This window comes from Budorcas taxicolor, chromosome 15, assembly GCF_023091745.1.
Source record: "Budorcas taxicolor isolate Tak-1 chromosome 15, Takin1.1, whole genome shotgun sequence".
NCBI lineage: Eukaryota > Metazoa > Chordata > Mammalia > Artiodactyla > Bovidae > Budorcas > Budorcas taxicolor.
Genome location: NC_068924.1, coordinates 35085003 through 35108151, shown reverse-complemented (window position 1 = coordinate 35108151; position 23149 = coordinate 35085003). Strand labels below are relative to the sequence as shown.

At 49.6% G+C, this 23149-nt stretch overlaps 1 protein-coding gene across 1 annotated transcript in view; it reads right to left on the bottom strand.

Moving 5' to 3' along the window:
* The window catches only part of PLEKHA7 (pleckstrin homology domain containing A7), a 216798-nt gene that overhangs the window by 24276 nt on the left and 169373 nt on the right, over window positions 1-23149 (bottom strand). The window contains exons 10-13 of the mRNA XM_052652875.1: window positions 20931-21398; window positions 11981-12503; window positions 11133-11219; window positions 8333-8386 (exon numbers count right to left, since the gene is read on the bottom strand). Coding sequence (XP_052508835.1) covers window positions 8333-8386; window positions 11133-11219; window positions 11981-12503; window positions 20931-21398 — 1132 coding nt within the window. The remainder of the gene's footprint in view (window positions 1-8332; window positions 8387-11132; window positions 11220-11980; window positions 12504-20930; window positions 21399-23149) is intronic.

The window sequence follows — 23149 nt, the reverse complement described above, 5'->3', positions numbered from 1 at the left end:
GAGGGTCCCACTACAGACGGACACACAGCTGCTGGAGAAACGGCCCTCACTTCCTTCCTACTCTATCCAGTTTGTGAGTGTGAATCAGAAGCAGAAATAGATTAGCAAATATTCCCCTCAGAATTCAAAATCTGTGTACTCAGATCCAAAGGTCAAGGTCAAGGGAGAAGCCATCTTCACGCCCTGAGCTGAGGGCAGAGTCTGGGCTGCAGACCCACCCCACCCGTTCCCCTGCTCTCTTGGGTGGCACAGTGGAGGACAGGGACCACTGTCTTCTTTATCTTGGGGGAAGTCAGCCCTGGACGGAAGGCCTGGCACTCTGGAAGGCAATAGGCAAATTGCTTACTGCCTCCCAGGCAGGTGAAAGGGAAATATATGTAGGTCAATCCTAGAAAGAAGTAGAATCCAGCCAAATTCTGCTCTTCAAACTGGCAAATTATATGTACGTACACAGTCACATACAGTCACAGAACACACTGACCACAAGAATTCACAAAAACAGACTGCGCTGGCTCCGGCAGGGGCAGGGGCTGTGTGGTGGGGGAAGGGAGGGAGGAGAATGAATCCTGGGGAACCAGGGACAGCTGAACTTCCCAGGCAGGACATGGGAACCCAGCGGGCAGAGGGTGGGGTCCTTCATTCTGTGTCACCGTCCTTTGCCCAAGTGAGGGGCCATGTGCTTGTCTACTCTCCCAGGGGCTGACCCTGGCTTGCTTCCTAGGAAGAAATCAGTTTCAAATTGAGATATGCTTTGGGGATTTTTTCCTCTTAGCAAAAACTCTTTCCTTTCTGTCACTGAAGCTTTTTTCTGGATGATATGTTTTTGATACTGAAATAGCAAAGGCAGGGAGTCCAACTGAGCAATGCCTCATTTATCCAGCACCGTCAGGCAAGGAATGAGGTATTTCTACACAAAAAGGGCACTTTCAGAAAGCTCTTAAACTTTTTGATGGAAAGCTTTCTAAAAGTATGTTCTTCACTGCCTTCATGGAATACTGAATATAAATGTGACCTTTCTGGGGATGAATCAGAGTTGTTACAAAAATCAGTAATATAGAACTGCTTAGAAGGTAGTGTTCAAGACCATTTGCTTATCTAGTAAAATGCTCCCAAATTTCTGTGTTTTCATTTCCATTTCAGATTGACATAAAATGTTTCTTCTCTCTCTTAGGATATTAGCACTCTCTCTTTTCTAAGAAATAACTTTCTCTTTGTCCCCTCTTAATGTGAGGCTTTTAAGGTGCTACAACTTAGGAATTCAGGTGACCAAGTCTATTAGGATTAGACACTCAGCTGACGGGACCCACTTGCTGTCCTTCTGTCTCCCTCCCTCCATCTGGGCCTGGTACCCAGCCGGGGATATCCTCGCACACCCGGTGTCTGCCACTGCCAGGGGCCTTAGTAGACAATCTGTTTCCTCTTACTTGACAGTAATTTATTTAGGAGTAACTGTGGGGATCCCATGGATGGAGGAGCCTGGTGGGCTGCAGTCCATGGGGTCGCGAGGAGTCAGACATGACTGAGCAACTTCACTTTCACTTTTCACTTTCATGCATTGGAGAAGGCAATGGCAACCCACTCCAATACTCCTGCCTGGAGAATCCCAGGGACGGGAGCCTGGTGGGCTGCTGTCTATGGGGTCGCACAGAGTAGGACATGACTGAAGCGACTTAGCAGCAGCAGCAGCAGTGGGGACTGTCACGTATTTTCTCGGTAACCTCAAAGCCCAGCCCAGGGCCCAAGGTACTGAGGATATTTGAGAAGCGTTTGTTTAGTGAGCCTGTGAATGTAACAAAACCAGGTGTGCTGGCTGTGCTCAGAGCCTACGTCCTCTTTCTATGGGGTAAAGGTCACAGGCTTCAGGGCAGATAGCTCACAGCCCCTTTAAGCTTCTAAATTTAGCTTCATTCCAGAGAATCAAGGCTACTAAACATAGTCACAGCAGTACGTTACATCTAATTTTCCTTTCCAAATTGCACTTTGTGATAGCAATGCTTAAATCCATTCAGAACATTAACTATGAGTCCACAACTGTGGGTCCAACTAAGTCACCAGAAAAAGTGAAGTTAGCGGGCACTCGTTCATTTGAAAGAGTCTTGGTGTCAGAAAGGAATTAACGGTCACCCAGGCATCTGACTCCCCTCCCGTACACTCGAAGACACCTACACTCAGGGCTTACGATGGCTGGACACAGCTCCTGCATTCCCACCTGCAGCCTCCCGTGGGATGCTATAAGAGCTGGCCACGTTTCAGGCATTGCCTCTGCATCTCTCAAAGAGGAGGGTGATGGGCAGGTGGGTGCTTTGTTCTAGTCCAGATCTAGAATGTTTTCAAACATCAACACCTTGTCCCAAAGTAGGGCCACCCTAATATCAGGGCTACGGTAGAATCTCAGGACACCCCGGCTCCTCCAAGGTGACCAGGAACTGCTGCTCTCTCCCCAGGAATGCATGCTCTAGGGCAGCCCTCACCACAGAGGCAGACGAGTGAGAATGGGAACACAACACAAGCTGGTGGCAAGCTAGGCAGGCCCCCGCTCCGCCCCCTGACGGCAGCACAAAAGATGGAGTCACGAAACACTACAGATGAGAGGCTCAGCCTGGTGCACCAGCCAAAATGCTGAGAGAGCTTCAGTAGAAAGAAAATAAACCGAAAATGACTTGCAGGAAGCCTGGGGGCGGTCAGGAGAGCCCCTGGTTAAGCAAGTGATGGAGTCGGCACTGAGCCAGAAGCAATGGAATGGCCCCGCCTGGAGACACAGATCAGGTCATCTTACGCTTCTCCTGGGCCGACAGCCCCGTGCTGACTTCTTCAGCACTTTGTAAAGCACGTTGATCAAAGGTTCATTATTTTTTATCTGTTCCAAACAGAAAGGCAAATACAACAAAATGTAACAGGTAAGACATCAAACGACATTTGAAGGAGCCAGAATTTGGGGACGTGGCAAGGGGAAACCTTAGGAGGATGTGTGTTGTGCAGTTTTAATGAGTGGGTCTCAGCTGGTTATGCTGCTTCCCAGCCAGTGGACCTTTCCAGATTTCAGTTCCCTCATCTGTAAACCGGCCTCCTAAGCGCTGCCTGGAGGGTCTTCGTGAGAGCGCCGATTTCAGTGCCCATGTCCTTCCTGGTTCTGAAGGCAAGAGGGGACTCTGCTTCTTCCTGCATCCTCCCCCATCACATACTGAAAGATACCAAATCTGTGGTTTAGCATGGAGCCCTGCGTTAGTCTCAGCCCCACCACATTTTCCACCTTGGGTCCCTCAGACTCTCGCTGCTACACCTAAATGATTGTCTTACCAATGACGCCAAATGCTTCCAGCTCCCACGAGGGACCACTCTCCCCACCTGCCAAGACTGGATCTCATCTCTGCCTCCAACACTGTGATCACACAGGAGCTTTCAAAAATACTGATGCCCGAGTCCCACTCCAAGAGAATTTGGATGTAACTGGTCTGTGGTGGGGCCTGGGCACTGGGATTCTTAAAAGCCCTTCTGGGTGAGTCTAATAGGTAGCCAGGAGTGGGAGCCACTGCTCTAAAAAGGGGTTCTTAAACTCGAGCATCCTTCAGAATCACCTGGAGGGCTGTGAATATACAAATTTGCTGGGCCCTATCACCAGTGGTTCTCACTAAGCAGCTCTGGGTGGGACCCAACATTTCTCATTTCTGACAAATTCCTAGGAAGTGCTGACATTGTCAATCTGGGATCACATTTTGAGGATCACTGCTTTGAAACCATGTTTCTCAGCCACAGCTACACATGAGAAGCACCTAGGGAGTTTTTGTTTCCTCCCTTCCCTCCCATTCTTTCCTTCTTAAAGGGTGATACCTGAGTACTACCAATTAAATCAGAGTCTCTAAAGGGTAAGACCCAAGCATCCATATGCATTTTAAAAACAACTGGTTGCTCTAGTTCATGACCAAGGTTAACAACCTCTCTCCAGAATAATAGACCTCAACTTTCTGTGCACCAGAATCCCGCCAGAGCTTGATTTTTAAAAACATAGAATTCTGGGCATCATTTCCAGAGATGCCAAGCATCCTCCAGACCTGCAATTTTTTAAATCAAGCTCCTGGCCATCCTGAGACAGATGATGTCCCAGACCATGACTTAAGAGACTCTGCTCTGGAAACAGACTGAACAGAGAAGCCCCGATCTCAAGCTCAGACAGGAAAAAGTCCAGAGACTAGGCACTTGGAGCCACTGATAACATCTCTCACCAGGGACAAGAGCCCCTCTGGGGCTGATTGCAACTGCTCCACCTAATGTGGCTGCAGGTACCCTCTCCCTACCTCACTTTCCCAGCTTTCCAGTTACATAAAAATAGTTCAAGCTGTCAATAACTGCAAATCCTCACACCTGCTTCTTAGACCTGGCTTAGGTGTAGGGTTCTGAAGAGCAGAACATTAATGCCAAAAATACAACTCAGTGAATACAACTTCAGGGCAGGCACTGGGAAGAAAGGAGGCAGGTGTGAAGTTAGTCACAGGGTTCGAATCTCAGTTGCCTAACTTTGCAGAAATTACCTCTCTGGGTAATTTGATTAGTGTGGTGGGGATAGTAATTCGTATTTGCTCGCAGAGGATTTAAGTGAGATGATGAACATCAGGTGCCCAAACAATGCCAGGCAGGAACAGATGCTTAATCAACATGAAATCCTTTCCACTCTGGCAACATCAAGTAAAATGCCAAGGAAATAAACATTTCCAAAGAACACTAACACACAGCATTTTTTAAGACAGTGGAGTCTGCTTCTACTTGATCCTTTGGCACCCCCAGAAGGAATGCTCAGACCAGACTCCACAACACATGGGCAAGCACACACCACCAACTGGTTCTGGAAGATGAGGATTAGCTGATGGGACGTGGGCTTGGGATCCTCAAGTCTGTGGCATTTGGGATAGAGACACGGGGGACCCTAGGCCCACCTGGTGGGGGCAGGGAGACTATCTTTCTCCAGAAAGGCTTAGCTCTCCTCTTGAGGACCCAGGAGGAACCTCTCCCAAGAAGCTGGTCACAGCAGGGGTGTGCTCAGCGGCATCTCCGCACACAGGTTGGGCTACGCACCCGTTCAGATGTCAACCTTTCTGAAAGTGACTCACAGCACAGACCCTGGCATCTTTCCCCACATGTGCTGCTGGTAAGCCAAGTGTCTCTCACCTGCTGGTGCTGTCACTGGGGGACGGGTTCTCTAAGAGGAGCTTAGCAACTGGAGTAGCAACTATAAGAGCAGGGCAGCGCTGGCATCAACACAGCTGTTTCTCATGGCAAACAGTGACAGTTTCCAGTCACGAGCTACTGTCTTGGTCACACACGGCTCCTAGCTGGTAAAGACACAAGGATCCACCTTGCCTCTCTCTATCACATCATGCACATTTCCTGGCAGAAAAACCCCAGTTCAGCTCCATAAAAAACCGAATGCCTTTGGGTCCACAGTAGTAGAGGCGGTGTTGTAAAAGCGGCCGGGAGGCAGGGGGCTTAAGAGCACCAGTCTCAGAGTCAGTGCTACACCCAAGTATGGATTCCTCAGTGACTACCAACACAGCCTTGGGAAAGTCGTTTATTTCTTTGAGGTCTGGTTAGTGAAAAATATACCACCACCTCCTTTACAGGGCTACTTACAGGGGTCACTTAATTGAACAGAAGTGAAGTAATACACGGTGACTGACACACACACCCTCTGTGGCTATTCAGTTTCTGTGGGGAGTCAGGACTCACAGGGCCTTCTGGCTCTGCTCCATTATCCTGTACCTCAGTTACCCCTCCCCTCTCTCTCAATCCCTTTAGCTCAATGCAGGTTTGATCCCTGGGTCTGGAAGATCCCCTGGAGGAAGCCATAGTAACCCATTCCACTACTCTTGCCTGGAGAGTCCCATGGGCAGAGGAGCCTGCTGGTGCCTGGAGAGTCCCATGGGCAGAGGAGCCTGCTGGTGCCTGGAGAGTCCCATGGGCAGAGGAGCCTGCTGAGCCTGCTGGGCTGCAGTCCATGGGGTCACAGAGAGTCAGACACGCCTGAAGAGACTTAGCACACACACTGCTACAATCTTTAAACAAACCTGAGCTGGCTCTTCTCTCTGGGACCCACTGTGAGGTCAGCTACCCCACACAGATGGGAATCAGAAGACAGCTATTTCCTGTGACTCTGGCTCAGGTGCTTTATTAAGTTCCCACGCACCGAGCACCAAGCACGCTGAAGAGTTCTACAAGGTACACTTGTGCTGCCGTGAGCCACGCCTCTCCCACAGGCCCAGATGACATCACAGATGCTCTACAAATATTTCTGTGTGGCCTGCGTGGCCCCGGAGCCACAGTGAAAGAAGAACTGAACGGGGGCACGGTGAGGCCAGGGAACAAGGATGCGGGGATACCCTGAGCAGGTGCAGGTCGAGGGCTGCTGATCCTCGCTCTAGGTCAGACGGGGAAGGTGGGCATGGCGGGAGGACCTGCCCAGGATCAGAGTATTGGAGGCTGGGCTGGGTTGCCCATCTGGCCCACGCCACCATGTCTGAGCACTTGGCATCCTGAGGGCTGACTGCCACCACCAACAACACTCACTCATGTTCTGCATGACCTAACGACCACATAAGCTAGGAGACATCCTGGTTTTGAGAGAACCCTCTTTGTTTAGCTCAACTATGAAAGCCAAGTCTGACTTTTGTTCACTGCGCCTTCCGTCCTAAAGCCTAGGACAGATTCAGGAACCTGAACAATCTGCCCCCACGTCTCCAGAGCCCCAGGCACACCCTGGCTCCCACCGTTCCCTTCCCTTTAATTTCAACCAACCCAAGCCCTCTGGTTCTTCAAGGCTCCAGACACATGCCGCCTCCTCCAGAAGCCTTGCTGACACGTCAGCCCACGGGGATCCTCACTCTCTCAGATCTGAGCACTGAGCCAGACACATCTTTATACACTCCTTGCCATAAATCTGTGTTATTTCAGGATATTTTCTTTCACAGCCCAGAGCATTTGGAAGTTTCTCAAGGAAAGCAAGCCTCAGTTTTTCTCTTGCCTCTCCCCCAGTTTCTCTGAGCTGGGTATAGCACAAACGCTCAAGTTATTAACAGACAGATAAGTTAACTGAGCGATTCCTAATCAAAGGCCTCGATCTTGCCTCAGAGTAGGGAGGCCTCTCATCTGCTGCCTGAGGACCCAGCACTCATAGTCCTGCTTCTGCAAGGCTGGATGACGAGCCTGGGTTAAAAATATGTCAAGTCAGGTACCCTGGGGGCTGAGGGAGGCATGCCTCAGTGATCATCACCTGGGTGTCCTCCCTTGGGGGCCCTTGCCCGCCCTCTCACACCCACAGTAAATTAAAGGTCACATTCCTTCAGTCTATGTCCTGGCTCAGGCATAAGAAGTGCTTTTCACAGTGGGAGCTTTTGGAGAGCTGTGGGAACAAAACAATAGCTGCTCTCTTCCTGGCAGAATGCCTCTCGCTTCTCCAGCAACTTGCCCAGCTCTCTCTGTGCTCTGGAGGTTGATTTAGAGCCTGAACTTCATCACCTACAGGGAGGGGTCTGGTGTTCATCTCCTAAACACGGGTGGAAGACCACAGTACCCCTCAGGGCCACAGGATTCTGTGTGGTACCTGCTCCCCCAGCAACAAAACTGAAGCCACTCAACCAGTGGTGCCTGAAAAACATGCATCAGGGAACCAAACCCACCCCCACCCCACTGGAGGCTCCGAAGCAGCAGCTCAGTATCATCTGGAGAGACCCTGTGGTTCTAACCAAGGACAGGAGGAGAGCAAGAGTGTGTGCCCTCATTTTGTAAACCAGAAACCTGGCAGCAAAATTCATAAGAAACTAAGAGCCCAGCATCGGAGGCTATAAGAAATAAAACTCTTCTGAAAGGGAGAAACTTCCGGATATAAAATAAATAAATCATGAGGCAGTAATATACAGCATGGTGACTATAGTTATTGATACTATATTGCATATTTGAAAGTTGCTTAGAGAGTAGATCTTAAAAGTTCTCATCACAGGAAAAAAGAATTCATAACCAAGAATGGTGATGGATGTTAATCAGACTTACAGTCACTTCCTAACACATACAAATGTCATTTTGTTGTACACCTGGAACCAATACAATGTAATATGTTAATTATATTCCATTTGGAAAATGAAATTTTCAAAGCCACAGCAACCAAAGGAAAAAAAAAATCAAAAACACCAAAACAAAACTTCTGCCTTCCGATTCAGATAGGCGACATCTTCATTTGAAACCCAGATTTATAAGACCCGCAAGGCCTCTGGCTTTGGGGGTGGTCTCTGATGAGGCTGACACTCAGAAAGGTAAGCACCAACGAAAGCAGACCCCTGAGGCCACTCACCTTTAGGTCCAGGTACTCCAGGTCTTTCTTCAGCTGGAGGTAGGTATCGTCAGCCTTCAAATGAAGCAGAGAGAGAAAAAAAGCCAGCTATGAAAACCCAAAGGTGTCCCTTCGAGTGTGAATCATTTACATGGTGCAGCTTCAGGGACAAGAGACCACAGGAGGACAACATATCCGAGCCACAGAGGAAGCACAGATGTCTTGGTGCAGCTCAGAGCCCCTCAGCATGGTGGATCTCACGGGTGCACCATGTGGGGAAGGCCAGTGTGCCCCCACCATGGGCTGGGGACAGTCTGAGGGGAGCAAGGGGCCAGCACACATCACATCAGAGGGCTAGGACAGCAGCGCAGCTGAGGTGGAGGTGAGCTCCGGACACAGAGCTACAGGGGTCTCCCTGGGGGACATGCTACGTTCCAAACCTGGTCGCCAGACCTCTGCACTGTGCAGAGGAAAATGACCCCTGATCGCTGCAGACTGGTGCCTGGAAGAGGCATGGTAAAGATGCAGGTGACCCAGGGAGGTCCCCTTACGACCTTGGGTTCCCAGAGGATAAGCACCTGAGGCTACATAAAGTCCCCTGGAAGTTCTGGCTCCATTTGCTCAGCATGAAGTCAAGGTGGATGTGCCGGGAGCTAGATCAGGAAGGTCCAGGCAAACCGACCTGCCTGCGTCATCTCTGACAGTCTGTTGAGTTCTTCAGTATAATGACCAGAAGCAGTGAGAATAAGAAAAAGACTCTCTGATTCCCTAGAACTGGTGCTTTCCACGTAATGGATTACAGAAGCTAACTGCGAGGCAGAGGGACTATGAAAGCTTCAGAAAAACAGTCCAGCACTTTCTCAGCCAGCTCAGAGGCCTCTCGGCAAGCCAGGGCTGCGAGGGTGGTCTGGGTTTACAGCTCTGATGTAATGCCAACAAAAGCAGGGACTTCCCCAGTGGTCACGATGCTGTGCTTCCACTGCGGGGGTCATGGGTTTGATCCCTAGTCAGGGAACTAAGATCCCAAAAGTTGTGTGATTAATTTTTTTAATCCCCAAAATTAAAAAATAGACTTCAGGCTTGCTGAAGTATTTTTTAAGAATAAATAAATAATGCTAAATGTTTAGGCAGTGTTTTAAAGCATAAGAAGGCCTTAAGGACCATGGCCAGGGACACCAGTGGCTTCCAAGATCTTATTTCTGACTCTAAACTGTCTCCTCACCCATTCCTACTTCTTCAGTCAGCCCAGTTCCACAGCAGTAAGAGGGATAGCACAGAGCAATGTTATTAAAAAATCACCCAAATTCACAACTTAGGATTTTTGCATATGTTGCCTTAGATTCATTTTTCCAAAGACATTTCCTGAGTCCTTCAGGTCCCATTAAAATAGGACAGGAAAGGAAGGTGACAATCCCTCACCCTCCTCATCTGTCCTCTACCTACTTCTGTGCAGCCGAGAGGCCAGCCTTGTGTGGACCAGCATTTTCTTTAGGATGATGCCCAGGATAACAACTGCCTGGCCACGCAAGGAGCTTGCCTGCAACCCCCACATGTCTTGGAAACACTGTGTCAGACAGGACCTGCAATTCGGCTCCGGCCTCGCATGCCCCTGACTGCAGGATCCTGGGCAAATCACTTCCCCACCTGTCTCACCTAAGCTGTTCCAGGTTACTGTGAAGTTCACCAGGCTAAGGGGTGTGAGGATGTTCTGTCAATCAGCAGGGCATTGTCCAGATGAGAGGGCGTGATGCCTACCTTCTGGGCTGACACACACCTTTCAGCATCGCTAGGAGTGCCCAAGGTGGCAACAAGGATGACAACCAGCACAGCCCTTGGACGTGACCACACACCAGCCTGGCAATCACTACTCACAGGCAAAGAAGCCACAATCCAGGTCCTTCACACCCCATGCAGCCGCCCCTCTGCTCCCAAGCACTAGGGGCGCAAGCCTCATGACGGCCGCACGGTGTCCGGCAGTAGCATCCAGAAGCGAACAGGCAGGAACAAGGGAAAGAGCCAGACAGAGGACAGACTAGAGCACGGGCACGAGGCAGCACAGGTCAGCATGGCACTCCCTGGTCCCCAGGGTGGCCCCCAGCCCTGAGAGGGCCCACCACCGCTGACCTGGCAGGAGGGAAAGGTCAGCTGGTGCTGCAGTAACTGGCCGATGGCGAAATTTCGCACACTGGCCAACCTGGCCTGGTGCTGCCGTAACTGGGCGAGAAGCAGTGAGAGCTCCTCCAGCTGCGGGTGTGCAAGACACATCGTGAGGAAATGAGCCACCGCGGGAGCACGACGCTATCATTACTCTTCACCCCGCTGCCGGGACAGCACTGACGCGACACCGCTGAGTAATTACGGCACCAATTCTGTCATTAGGACAAATAACGGCGCTGGCAGAAAGGGAGATGCAGGACGTAGTGTGTATCAGGAAACAGCCCCCAGCAGTGCGGCCTCACCCAGACTTGAACTTTGAAGACAGGGAACTCATCAAAGCAAACGCGGGGAAGAAAGGAGAGATGCCAACAGGGCGGGGGGGAAGGCAGGTGGCTGGAGAACGCTGCCCCAAAAAGAAGACACACCACATCCTCCTCCATTCCACATTCTCTTCCACTTTCCCCAAGTTCTCCTGCTGACCTCGGGAGGACCCAGTCCCGGCGAGACGGGCCTGGGCAGCTCATTTGACTTCTCTGAGCCTCAGTTCCTCATCTCTAAAATACAGATGGCCTCTGACTGGCTTCCGGGAGAACCCTGACGAGACGAACCCTTCGCAAGCTGGATCAGTTCAGTCACCCGGAACGGGAGAGGAGGCGCTGCTTACCGATTTTCCGTGTAAACTGGGAGCGCTGACAGTATGAGTCATGTAACCCATGGAGGGCATGGAGCGTCGGTCCACATGAGAAGAGTTCTGCAGGAGAGGAGACCAGACATCACACGGGGAGCCAGGCAAGGCAGCGGGGCCAGGGTGGAGCCTCTGCCACTCACCACCAGGGCAGCCGAGCCCAGGGCTGGGCCCCTTTCTCAGCCTGACTCTTCACCTGTCTAACGCAGATGCACACCTTTCACACCGGGTTCCGACCATGTTTAACTGTGACAGACCCTCAAAGGCTCAACCTTAAGTCGAGTTCTTATAAATAACTGAACTGGTTGAACACAGACATCTTTCCCTGCCTTCCAGGCTGCAAGAAAGTACAGTTTGCGTTGTGTGACCCTGTGCAAGTAACCTCACCCCTTAAGGCCAAAAAGTTCTCAAATGTGAAATGGGCACACAGGGATCTCCTGCTTTCCAAAAATTTGTTATATGCCACTTTGATTTTACAAAAGACCTACCTTTAGTACCTGTTTTTTGATAACTGAAATTCAATGGAGATTTTCGCTTTTACAGAAAAAGGTAACTGCTCCTTTGCTTTAGGCCATCTTGGCTTACAAAAGGTTTCACAGGAATGCTCTACCTGCAGAGAGCAGGGACTCCTGAGAAAACAGCACCCGCCTCACAGGGCTGCGGCGAGAATCAAAGCCTCAGTGCTGCACCCAGTGCTGCAGTACAGAACCGCAGAAGCGTTACCTAGCATTACCCTGTATCGCTCGAAAGGGTGTTCAAACCATGTGAAGCTCCAACGCCATAAGGCGGGGCGGCCCGGCAGCTTGGCAGGGCCTCCAGAGTCTCACCTTGGTGGCGGGGCCCCATGCCTTCCTGGGAGAACCCCCCAGCGAGATGTCTACGCTCATCCTCTGGTCCGGTGGCTTCACAGTGACCCTCTCTGCCGGCGTGTGGGGCCGCCGGGGTGGGAAGGCCCTCGGGGGTCCCGGCGGAGGGAGGTCCGAGGGAGACGGGGGCACGGAGATGGAGCGGGGCACCTCTAACATGCTCCTGCTCCGGCCCTGCTCGGCGAACTCCGGGGAGCCGGCGCAGACGGGGGCCGTGGGGCTGCCGAGCCGGAACTGCTGGCGCTGCTGCCACTCGTAGAGCTGCCACACGGTGCCGTCCCGGTGCGCCCGGCGCTCCTCGCTCGACATCTTCAGGTGGCTGGCTCGGTCCTGCGCGTACTTGTAGTCGCTCGGCAGGTTGCGGGGAGGGGGCGAAGAGCCCCCTGAGGGGTGGCGGCTGCTCCTCGGAAGGGTCTGGTAGTTTTCTGGGAAGGACAGGTGCTGGCTGGGGCCCTGGCGAGGGAGGGTCTGCTCCGGGGGCAGGCTGAGGGGAAAGGAGAGGACAGGTCAGGGGACCTGCAAGGGGTCTGCGGGGCTGCCGGAAACGCAGCGGGGCAACGCCACAGAGCCGGGCCCTGAGGGAGCCCTGCTGGAACCCCAAAGAGCAATCAACACAGACTGCCGGCACTTCACTCCCTCCCGCCCTGAGCAGAGCGCTCCTAAACCACGTTCTCCATCAACCCTGCAGTGTCAACCACCCCCCCTCCACCCCCCGACCAGGCCGACTTGGCCGCCTCACTTCCGGTGCAGCACAATTAACCTGCCTCGCCCTCTCTCTCCCACCCGTCAACAAGATGCTCCCAGCACCAAGGTCTGGAGTTTCTTAAAGTGGCTGCCATCGGTTCCTTCCTTTCCCCATTATTCTAGTCCAAATACTGATTAATTACTGCCTCCCAGACAACTTGGCTCAGTTGGTAAAGAATCCACCTGCCATGCAGGAGACCACAGTTTGATTCCTGGGTCGGGAAGATCCCCTAGAGAAGGGATAGGCTACCCACTCCAGTATTCTGGCCTGGAGAATCCCATGGACTGTAGAGTCTATGAGGTCGCAAAGAGTCCCCCAAAACCATCAAGGGTTCCCTGCTGCTTATGAAGCAAATTCTAAACCCCTTCTCCTGATACTCATGGCTCTCTAGCACCTGACCTCAACCCTCATCGCCCTGCTATTTTCTCACTGCTCCTCCTAACCAGACCAAGATCAAATCGGGGCAAGGTGAGCACCAAAGGCCCAACATTTAAAAAGGCACCCCCTCTCAGTTGCACCCCTGCCTCACCCTGACCTTGTCCAGCCTCCTACATACTTGGGCAACTTGAATCCACTGGCTGTGTGACCCTAGGCAACTTACCTGACTGCTCTGCCTCAGTTTCCTCACCTACAGCATGAGGAAGGAACTACTTGCCTCCTAAGGCTGAGCTGAAGAATGAATGAGACAGGCAGAGACTGCAGGCTCCATGAGATGCAGACAGTACCTTCACCGGGGGGTGAGCCCTTCCAGCTTTTCTCTCCTTATTCTCATAGTACTGTTCCTCTCTTCCCTACTTGCATGGGCTCATTTTGCCTACTGCCAACTTTCACTCATTATTCAGGACTCTTCCATGGAGGCCTTCTGCAATGCCGCAGACGTCGGGGTTCCTGCCCTGCTCTGACCTAGTTACTGTACGGTCTGTAACTTTTCCAAGGTCCTGCACTGATGTAACCTTTTCCTGCTTGTAAGCGGTCTCTTCCCCAGCCAAGCCGTAAATCCTTGGGGGGCAGGAACTCTGTCTCACATTCTATGGTGCTGTCCACGGTCTGAGGAAGTCCTGACGCATACCCAACCCTTCAACAAATACTACGGCACACAAAAGCTGGATAGGATCATGAAAACCACTACCAACCAGCCATCTTCTTTTCTAAAAGAAAAATTCAGCAAGGGGCCAAGTAGAGGGTTTTATTAAGCCTTGAATTTATTAAGCCGGTCTGAGAGGCAGCATGATGTAAAAAGGACAGGTTTTTCGAATTAGGCCCAGGTTGGAATCCTGACTCTGCCTTTATCAGTTTTATCTAACAAACCTTTATATTGTGCTTACCAGGTGCCAGACCTTGTGCTACTCACAGCATAGTCCAGCATCCTCAACACCACCTGGGAATTTGTTAGACATGCAGGTTATCAGGCCCCACCCAAAATCAGAAACCCTGGGGCCCTCCAGGGGCTCATGTTGGAGAAGTGCTGTTCTGTTTCTAAAGTCTCTGCATCACTTCCTACCTACAGGACCTCAGGTTAGTACCTTTTATGTCCTCACTCTCCTTACTGTAAAATGGGGCTCGTAAGAACCATTTAATAGACTGTTCTCAGGATTAGAAGTAGTTGTCATTCAAAAATGGTGACTTTCGGGACTTCCCTGATGGTCCTGTGCCCAAGACTCTGAGTTTCCAATGCAGGGGGTGCAGATTTTGATCCCTTGTTGGGGAAGTAAGATCCCACATGCCCCATGGTGAAACCAGAAAAATAAAATAGTGATTTTATTCTCTTTTTATTGTTACCTTTGCAATTTGTTGTTGTTTAGTTGCTAAGTCGTGTCTGACTCTTGCAATCCCCTGGACGGCAGCCCACCAGGTTCCTCTGTCCATCAGATTTTCCAGGCAAGAATACTGGAGTGGTCTGCCATTTCCTCCTCTAGGGAATCTTCCAGACCTAGGGACTGAACCCGTGTCTCCTGCCTTGGCAGGTGGATTCTTTACCACTGAGAAGCCAACCTTTGCAATTAAGGAAGGTAATTTTAAGATCTCTTCAGCACAGACTCCTCGAGTGTGTCTCCTTGCCACCAGGTGGCAGGTTTGCTACGGATTTCTCAGCGGGGACTGTGTTTGAGGAAGGGGCAGTGTGGCAGAAACCAGGCCAGGGGCTTCCCCCTGGGAGTTCATGACTGTACTAACCACCGTTTCCTCCACCTGAAGCAAAATGCAAACTCTGCAAAGCATGTCCCAGCCATGCTCACCCTGTAAACCCCTTCAGTCTGGCTCTGCAGCCCCTTCCTCATGCCTGCCTATGGCGTCCAGACGGTCAGAGCCCCTTCACCCACCCACTCACATGGGGCAGTGCCCCAAAGCCCCCAGCTCATCCTCTAGCCTGTGCCCTCTGCTAATACACTGCCTGCCACCACCTCAGTGTTGGCCATTAGAGGGGTAACTCCAAAGACCCCCGTGTAATAGTAAGTCCTGGTGCCAGAGGCCAAACCACCACTAACAGATGGTAGAGGGAAGGACACAGTGGATAGGGTTGTAAGATGAGGTAAAGGTCCCCCGAGGGCAGGGAGGAGCACCCAGAGCAGCTGACCTAAGAGCAGACCCATTTGCTGGACCCCAACCTCAGCCTTATCCAAAAAGAAGACTACACCTCCTGCCTTCTGCCGTGGGCCCTCCCTGTTCCAAAAGGCATCTACCTACATATTCTGATACAGTCCCTATAAAACAATCATATCAAAATGTGAAATCAGTTCCTATAACCAGTTACTTATGCAGCAGATGGCCCTCACCTGAGCTTCCACACCGACTGCACAGGCCTTTCACGTTTCCTCGTGGTACTGTCTGCACTCCCTGACTCTACCCCCACCCCTGCCTTTTATTATACAAGTATGCATTATTTTAAATACTAGGAAAACACGGAAGGCTAGAATTCCAAATCAAGTTCATAGAATGTGGTAAGATTCTAAGGCTGTATCAGTCTGCCCTTGCAAAGAACTATTCTAAAGGAGTTTAATAAAGTGAAATATAATAGACACCTCCATGTACTGAAAGAACTGTTAGAAATAATTCCTCGTGAGGTCTAGAGTCGCGAATACGAGATCATATTACAGTTCAAATAACCCTCCTTGCCAAGCCCAACGTGCTCCAGCTAATGAGATTAGCAGTCTCCATCATACAGAGCATGGATATCCCTCTTCTGTATTTTCAAACGCAGGAGCTTCCTTTATTAAGCAGCCAGATCTACTTATTACTTGACTGTAAGAGATTATAAAAACATATTTAAGGAGGAAAAAAGATAACTCTGATATGTAATATGCAATCCCTCCCACCTACATGTGAATAATCAAAGAATGAGCGCTCTGTTGACCTCAGAGGCTGACAGCTTTCTTCTCTAAGGGTCGTCTTCAACCCCTAAGCCCACTGAGCACTGCTTCCACCACGAGGCTGAGATTCCTCTCACTGGGTGCACAATGACCTCCAAGGCCAATGAGCTGTTTTCATCCACAGACCTCATGTCTGCCCCTTAGATAAGAATGGCTCTACATCCTGGGGACAGTTCAACACCTTCCCCGGCCACCTTTACTTCCTTGCAGTTGGCTTCTCATCCTTTAGCTCCTTGCTCTGCCCCCAGCCCCCAACATGTGTAGCAGAATAACCTAGGTCTGTGGGCTGCCAGGCACATTTCACAATCACAACTTATAACTGCATATCAGCTGCACAGCTTTTGAAAGTCATTTCTGCACCCCTGTCACAAAGGTTTATCACTGGCCATGCCTTCTTTCTGGTTCCCTTCTGCCTCGCCCTCCCAGTACTCTGCCTTCTGACCTAACTTCAAAACTCTAGCTCTATTACGAAGATCTACCCACCTAAGGCCCTTCAGGCAGCTTGGTGAAACCAAAGGCCTCTGCTACTGACCGCAAGACCAGCAGAGACTGACGTTCAGATTCTCCTGCCAGGTGCCCACCCTTCTCAGAAAGCACCACACCTAGGAAGTAAGCCACCGACTGGACTCCTTCCAAAGGAATCCCCCCTCACCATACCCCGGTTTTCCTCCTCCGTCTCCTACTAGACTTCTTTAAGCAGTCTCTGCTTTTGCCCACCCCCTGGGGCTGGAGATCCTCAGGCTTCTGCTGTTGAAAAGTGAAAGTCACTCAGTTGTGTCTGACTCTTCATGACCCCACAGACTGTAGCCCACCAGGCTCCTCTGTCCCTGGGATTCGCCAGGCAAGAACACTGGAGTGGGTTGCCATTTCCTTCTCCAGTGCATGAAAGTGAAAAGTGAAAGTGAAGTCACTGAGTAGCGTCCAACTCTCGGCGACGCCATGGACTGCAGCCTACCAGGCTCCTCCGTCCATGGGCTTTTCCAGGCAAGAGTACTGGAGTGGGGTGCCATTGCCTTCTCCAAGAATCACCAGGGGTAGGGGGTATTTTGAAAACTACTGATGTCCAGGCTGAAATTGGGATCATCAGAATCAGATTTCCAGGCAGGGGACATGGGCCTCAGTAAATGTCAAACCTCTCTCATATACTGGTATCACCTGGAGAGACTTTCAAACAGACTGATGCCCTGAACTTGCCCCAGACCAAAGAAAGCAAAATCTCTTGGGCAGGGCCTCAAATGACCAAATTGTGCAGCCAGAATTAAAAACCAACTGCTTGAAGCGCTCATCCCTGGGTGATCTCAACTACCGCCTGGGCATCAGTTACCACCTCCACGGCAGTGACATCCAAATCTCTCCCTAACCTAAACTCACATTTCCCAGAACCTATCGCTTATTTCCACATGGGCATTCCACAGGTCCCACATTCCTCTTCAAGCTTATTCCTCTCTCCCATGCTCAGTACCACACCTAGCTATTAACCAAGTCAAACATTAAGGTTAACCTCAACTCCACCTGTAGCCCTCTTCACCTTCCAGCCCTGGATAAATCAGTTCGCCAAGCCCTGTACCTACCCAGTCTCAGCATCCATGTATCCTATCCATCCCATCCTCACAATCCTCACCATCTTCACTGCTTTCACTGAGGTCTTCCTTGCCTCCTACCCAAAATATGACCACTTCATACTTGACCATGTTCTTTTCAGACTCTTCTCCACTTAACTATCTTCTATATGGCCACCAGAGCAAGGAGTTAACTGAATACAGTTTTCAGAGATAATACGAGAGTGGGGAAACAGGGATATTTTGGTGGGGGTATAAACGGAAATAACACTGCTGAAGGTCAATTTTGTAAAATCAATCAAAATCAAAATCATATATATCCTCTGACTTAGTCATTCTATTTGAAGTAATCTGTTCTTCAAGTACACCTGCCCTTATCTGTAAAGACAATTGGCCATGGACATTGACTGCAGCATGGTTTGTAATAATAGCAAATGTTAACAGTCAACCTAATCTTCCATCAAAGAGAAATGGTATAAAGATCACTGGAGATGAATATAATGCAATATTCTGTACCATTTCAAATTAATTATGTCTGATATGGAAGGTAAGCCAAGATATATTAAAATATCTGTATATTCATTGGTATATTAAAGTGAAACAAATCGAGATGAAGAACATGGATTTTTGTTTTGTTTTTAACACACTGGTTGGTTGTCAGGGAGTAGATCTAGGTTTCTGAGATAAAATAGAAGGGCACTTATTTTTTAGTATTTACCCATTGTTATTTTGATTTTTTACCTTATTAGTAAATTATTTGAGGGCCCTGAATAAAGAGAGATTTACACATCTAGCTCTGAGTTTGGTGATAAATTAGTAATGAGTACAGAGAAAACTATGGTCCAACAGTGAATATTTATATTTTATATTATGTAACTATGTAAAAATTGACTAGTGATCTAAATAAAAATTACAACTATATTATAAAGCTGGAATAAGAGTAAGTGTGTTTTTGGAAAGGAAAAGCAGAGAGGGGAATAAGAGCCTTAAATCTTTATTTTCTAGAGTAGAATGTCAATAGCTAACTAAAACTGAGAAATCAAGAAACCAAGCAGTATAAATATCTTATTTGGAAATACAGAAATAAATACTGAAAACTACTAAAAAAAGCTTGACTGCGTAGTCTCATTTTGGATGGTGGTACATCAGAATCCCCTGGGAAATTTCTTTACCATGTATGTACATGGGTATGCTGTGTTAGAACTGGGAATAGTAAGGAGTACCTAACCCTAAAATTAGGTAATTAGATTAGATTAAATTATATTACCTAGTCTTAAAATTCTCCGCAGCTATCCTGATTCCTCTTCCCTGCCAATACCCTTCAAACCACTGTCCTAAACATTAAAAGCTATCATGCCACACTCCATTTTAAGTTCATCAGTGGGTTTCACCAGCCTTCAAGATTAAATCCAGACTTCATTCAGGCTTATCATGGCCAAATCCATGCCCCTCCTCTCTGCTTCTACTTTTGATTTCTCTTGCTTTTACCTTCCCGAGTCAGCCCCATACTGATTTCATTTCCTAAGAGTTGTTATATATAACAAGAAACAGCTAACTTACCATGAGTAGCTTCTGTCTGACACACCATTTCCTCTGTTGGATTGCCCTTCTGTTGTAACACAAAGTGCTGGGATACCACCTATGCACTCAGGGCTCCCCATCAACATGTCCAACCAGATGCCAAACCTCCACACCACAATCCACATCCACCTGCCTCCCAGACGTCTCTCCCACTGGAGATCTAATAGGTTCTCACATTCAACTATAATAGGTTCTCAAGTCTAAAATGGAAATCCTGATTTGCCCCCGCCAAACTTGTTCCTAAGACTTCCCCATCTCAGCAACCACTCAACAAATTTTGTTCAATTCAGAATTTGAGGAACCATCCTTGTTCCTCCCTTTCTCTTATTCTGCACATCCAATTCATGGACAGGCTTTTCTGTCTCCACCTTCAAAAAGTACCTCAAATTTCTTTCTGTTTCCACCACCACCAGGCTGTCACCATACTGGACTACTGCAGTAGCCTGTTCCCTAGGCTCTGATCTTCTTTGTGAATCAGATCACACCATGTACCTGTTCACAACCTTCCAGCAGCTTCCCCTATTGCTCTTTCAAATAAAATCCAAATTCCTTACCTTGGAGTACGAGGGTCTGCATGATACGACCCCTGCTAGCTTTCCAATCTCACTCAGCAGCAAAGTCACTCAGAACTACCTCCTAGGGGGTCTACCGAGTCTGGCACCAAGAACAGCAGCTTTCCCCTTACGTGTCCTAGGGAAGTAGCTGTTTTCAATAAGACGCAAACTCTAATCAAAAAGAACTGACACCTGGTCTGTGTCAGGAGGGAATTGGACAGTATCTCAGCTATAACACCGAGGGCTATCCTCACCTGACCCACAACAAGGTCTACCACCTGCTCAGGGAGCTTCCATTGTGAGTTCTCCACCATTTAACCTCACAGCAGACCACCTGGATCAGATTACAGACTTTCTGAATGGACCACAACTTTGCTGTCTTGTCTCCAGTCCGAGGCTTGTTTTAGAAGCCTGAGGATGGTGAAGGGGACCTGTTGTCGTCACGGTTTAGACAACACACAGTGGCTTCTAAGGTCACTGGGAAAGCTGAGTGACCCTGAATTCTGGACATTCAGAAATGTGTCCTAATGAACCTAAAATTATAAAATACAGACAATGCTTTGCAAATAGCAAGCGATGTCTTCCCTCTAAATAATTAAAACCACTTCTTGAAGGAATGGGTATAATAAAGCCAAATGTCAACAGTGCCTGAGCACTTCCCTACGCCTGGAATTAAAAAGGGATCTCTATTTACTCTTAATTGCTACAACTATATCCCAGATGCAGAGAAGTAGTGAAATAAGAGGAGAAGACCAATTACTATCTATAAGCTGACAGTCTCAAGGCATGCTCCCTGGGGCATGGGGAACCCCCACTCTGTATATAATCTCGGGTGAGCTTGGCAGGCTCACGGACAGGCTCTGAACTCCGTATTTGCCACTGATCTGTGTGCCCCAGGCAAGTTCCTTTACTCCTCCAAGCCCCAGTTCCTCTGTTTATAAATTGAGGCTCTTACCCTTCCTTGCAAGGTTGTTGTAGGGATTTATGTAGGTAACAGGATAAACAGTTTAAGGCCAGCTCGTACCCAGCCTGTGCTGGGGAAGTGATAGCTACTGTTACGACGTCATTACGCTCACTAGCAGCAGCGATCCTGAAGCTGTTACTGACCTCCTGCCGTCCCCCTTCTGGGCCTTTGCCCACTGCTCCACTTGGGCCAGGCTGCTCTTCCTCTGGCTGTGCTTCTCAGGGTTGGTCCTGGAAGGGAAGGTCCGCTGGTACCCGGCAGTCCCGTTCTGCTCTCCCGGGCCAGACGTGACCGGCAGCACTCCGTTCCTCTCTGCCCGCTGGGGCTGAGCCTGCTGGCCTCTCGGGCCGCTGGGTAAATCCACAAACAAGGAGTCCTCTTCGACTTGTGAGTATGGGGACCTGGCCTTGTTCCTGTCCCGCTTGCTCTCCAGTGGGTCCCTGGAGCGGTACCGGTCTTCCTCCTGCTCCCGCCTCTCGAATCCAAAGGAATCCTCGTGACTGCGATGAGGACAATCCCTCGCATGTCCGGGTCCCACGCGGCCACATTCTCGACAGGACTCTGTGTGGTTGGCCTGGGGGACTGCCTGCCGCTCCACCTTCTCCGTGTCCCTGCAATGACAATAGCATGTTCAGCCCAACCCAGAGTGGAACCCTAACAAACACTTGCCAAAGAACACACTTTACACTCCAATTACCTCTAGGCCTTTGCATGGACTCTTCCCTCTGCTTGCAGCCCCTTTCATGCCTACTCCCTTACGCTGCTGGCCTAACTTTTACTCCTCTAGTATCTGGCTTAAATGTCACCTCCTCCAGGAAGCCACTCTATACACAGTCCCAGTCTAGATCAGGATCTTAGCTGACTGCACTGTCAAACTAATCACACTGGACCATAACTGCGTGTTTACTCATCTAGTGCCCAAGTAGACTACGAGCTCCTTCAGGCCTGAGGCCCAGCTGGCCATTCACTGTACGCCCAGAACTTCTACATAATGATGGTACAGAATAGGAGCTCTATAAACACTACTGAACAAATAAATGGTACATGTATGACATTCTCATGCCTTTCCCTTTTGCTGTTTGTCCACCTGTCTGTCTGGGGTAGGTTAGCTTGGATAGAAAGTTCCTGAGTCCAGGGTCTCCTCTGCTAGCATCCAGCACAGCCCAAAATACAATGAGCAGCATAATTAACAGTCCTCCAAGATGTTGAGTGAAGAGTCAGCATGGCAATCTCTCTATATGACCACTTATCTATCTTGTCAAGGAACTGCTCCAACAGGAATGTAAGAACACTGACATAACAACAATTTTCTGAAGTTTTATTAGTCAGATTTCAGAGATAAGGAAACTGAGGCACAGAGAAGATAAATGATTTGCCCAAGACCATCCTGCTTGGAAAAAGAGGCACCAGGGCTTAATTCCAGGCAGACTGCAGAGTCCAAGTACTGGAGCCACGACTCTCTACAGCCTCTCCATCTGTTTGTCTATGATCTGCACACATGCAGACCTGGAAACTATAGGGAAGGGGGTAGCGGTGACAGGTGAGGATGTGAGCTGAGGCTAAAGAGCTTCCAGGGCATAGAGAAGAGAGCCTCTTTCACGGCCCATCTCCCACTGGAAGCTGCTTCTCTCCCCACTCCTGAGTCCAAGTTGTATCTGCATTCTCATAACTTGGTACGAGGGACACAGCAGCAGCTCCATAAGCTTAGCAGAATTCAGACTGAGGAGACAGGGGAACACACTCCAGCCTAGCTCAAAAGGACCAGAAAAATTACCAGGGACCCCTGGACAGGCAGCCAGTCGACTTATACTCCTTGGTAAAAAGGTCCTGGCCTTGACATCCATCACTTCTTGAAATGGCCAAGGCTGAGGGTTCAACAGAAGACAAACATCAGCGGTGCTGCTGCACTTATATCTCAATGGCCAGACCTCGGGTGTCCTTGCAACAACCTCAGAACTTCAGCTACCAATAATCAGCACAGATTCAAGGCAGGATCCATCCAGTCAGGGAGCTGGTTAAAATGTCAATAGAAAGCGAAAATACAACCCCTAACACAGGTCTACTTCTTCATGGGTGCTGGCCTGTCAGCCTTAACACAGGTATGGAAACTGAAAAAAGCAAGCTCACTTTCATGTCCGTGCGCTAGTCCTGTGTGCTGTGTGCTAAGTCATGTTTGATGTTCTGTGACCCCATGGACTGTAGCCCACCAGGCTTCTCTGTCCATGGAATTTTCCAGGCAAGAATACTGGAGTGGGTTGCTATTTCCACTCCAGATGATCTTCCCAACCCAAAGATTGAACCCACATCTCCTGCAATTGGTAGGTGGATTCTTTAACACTGCAACATTTGGGAAGCCCCATGT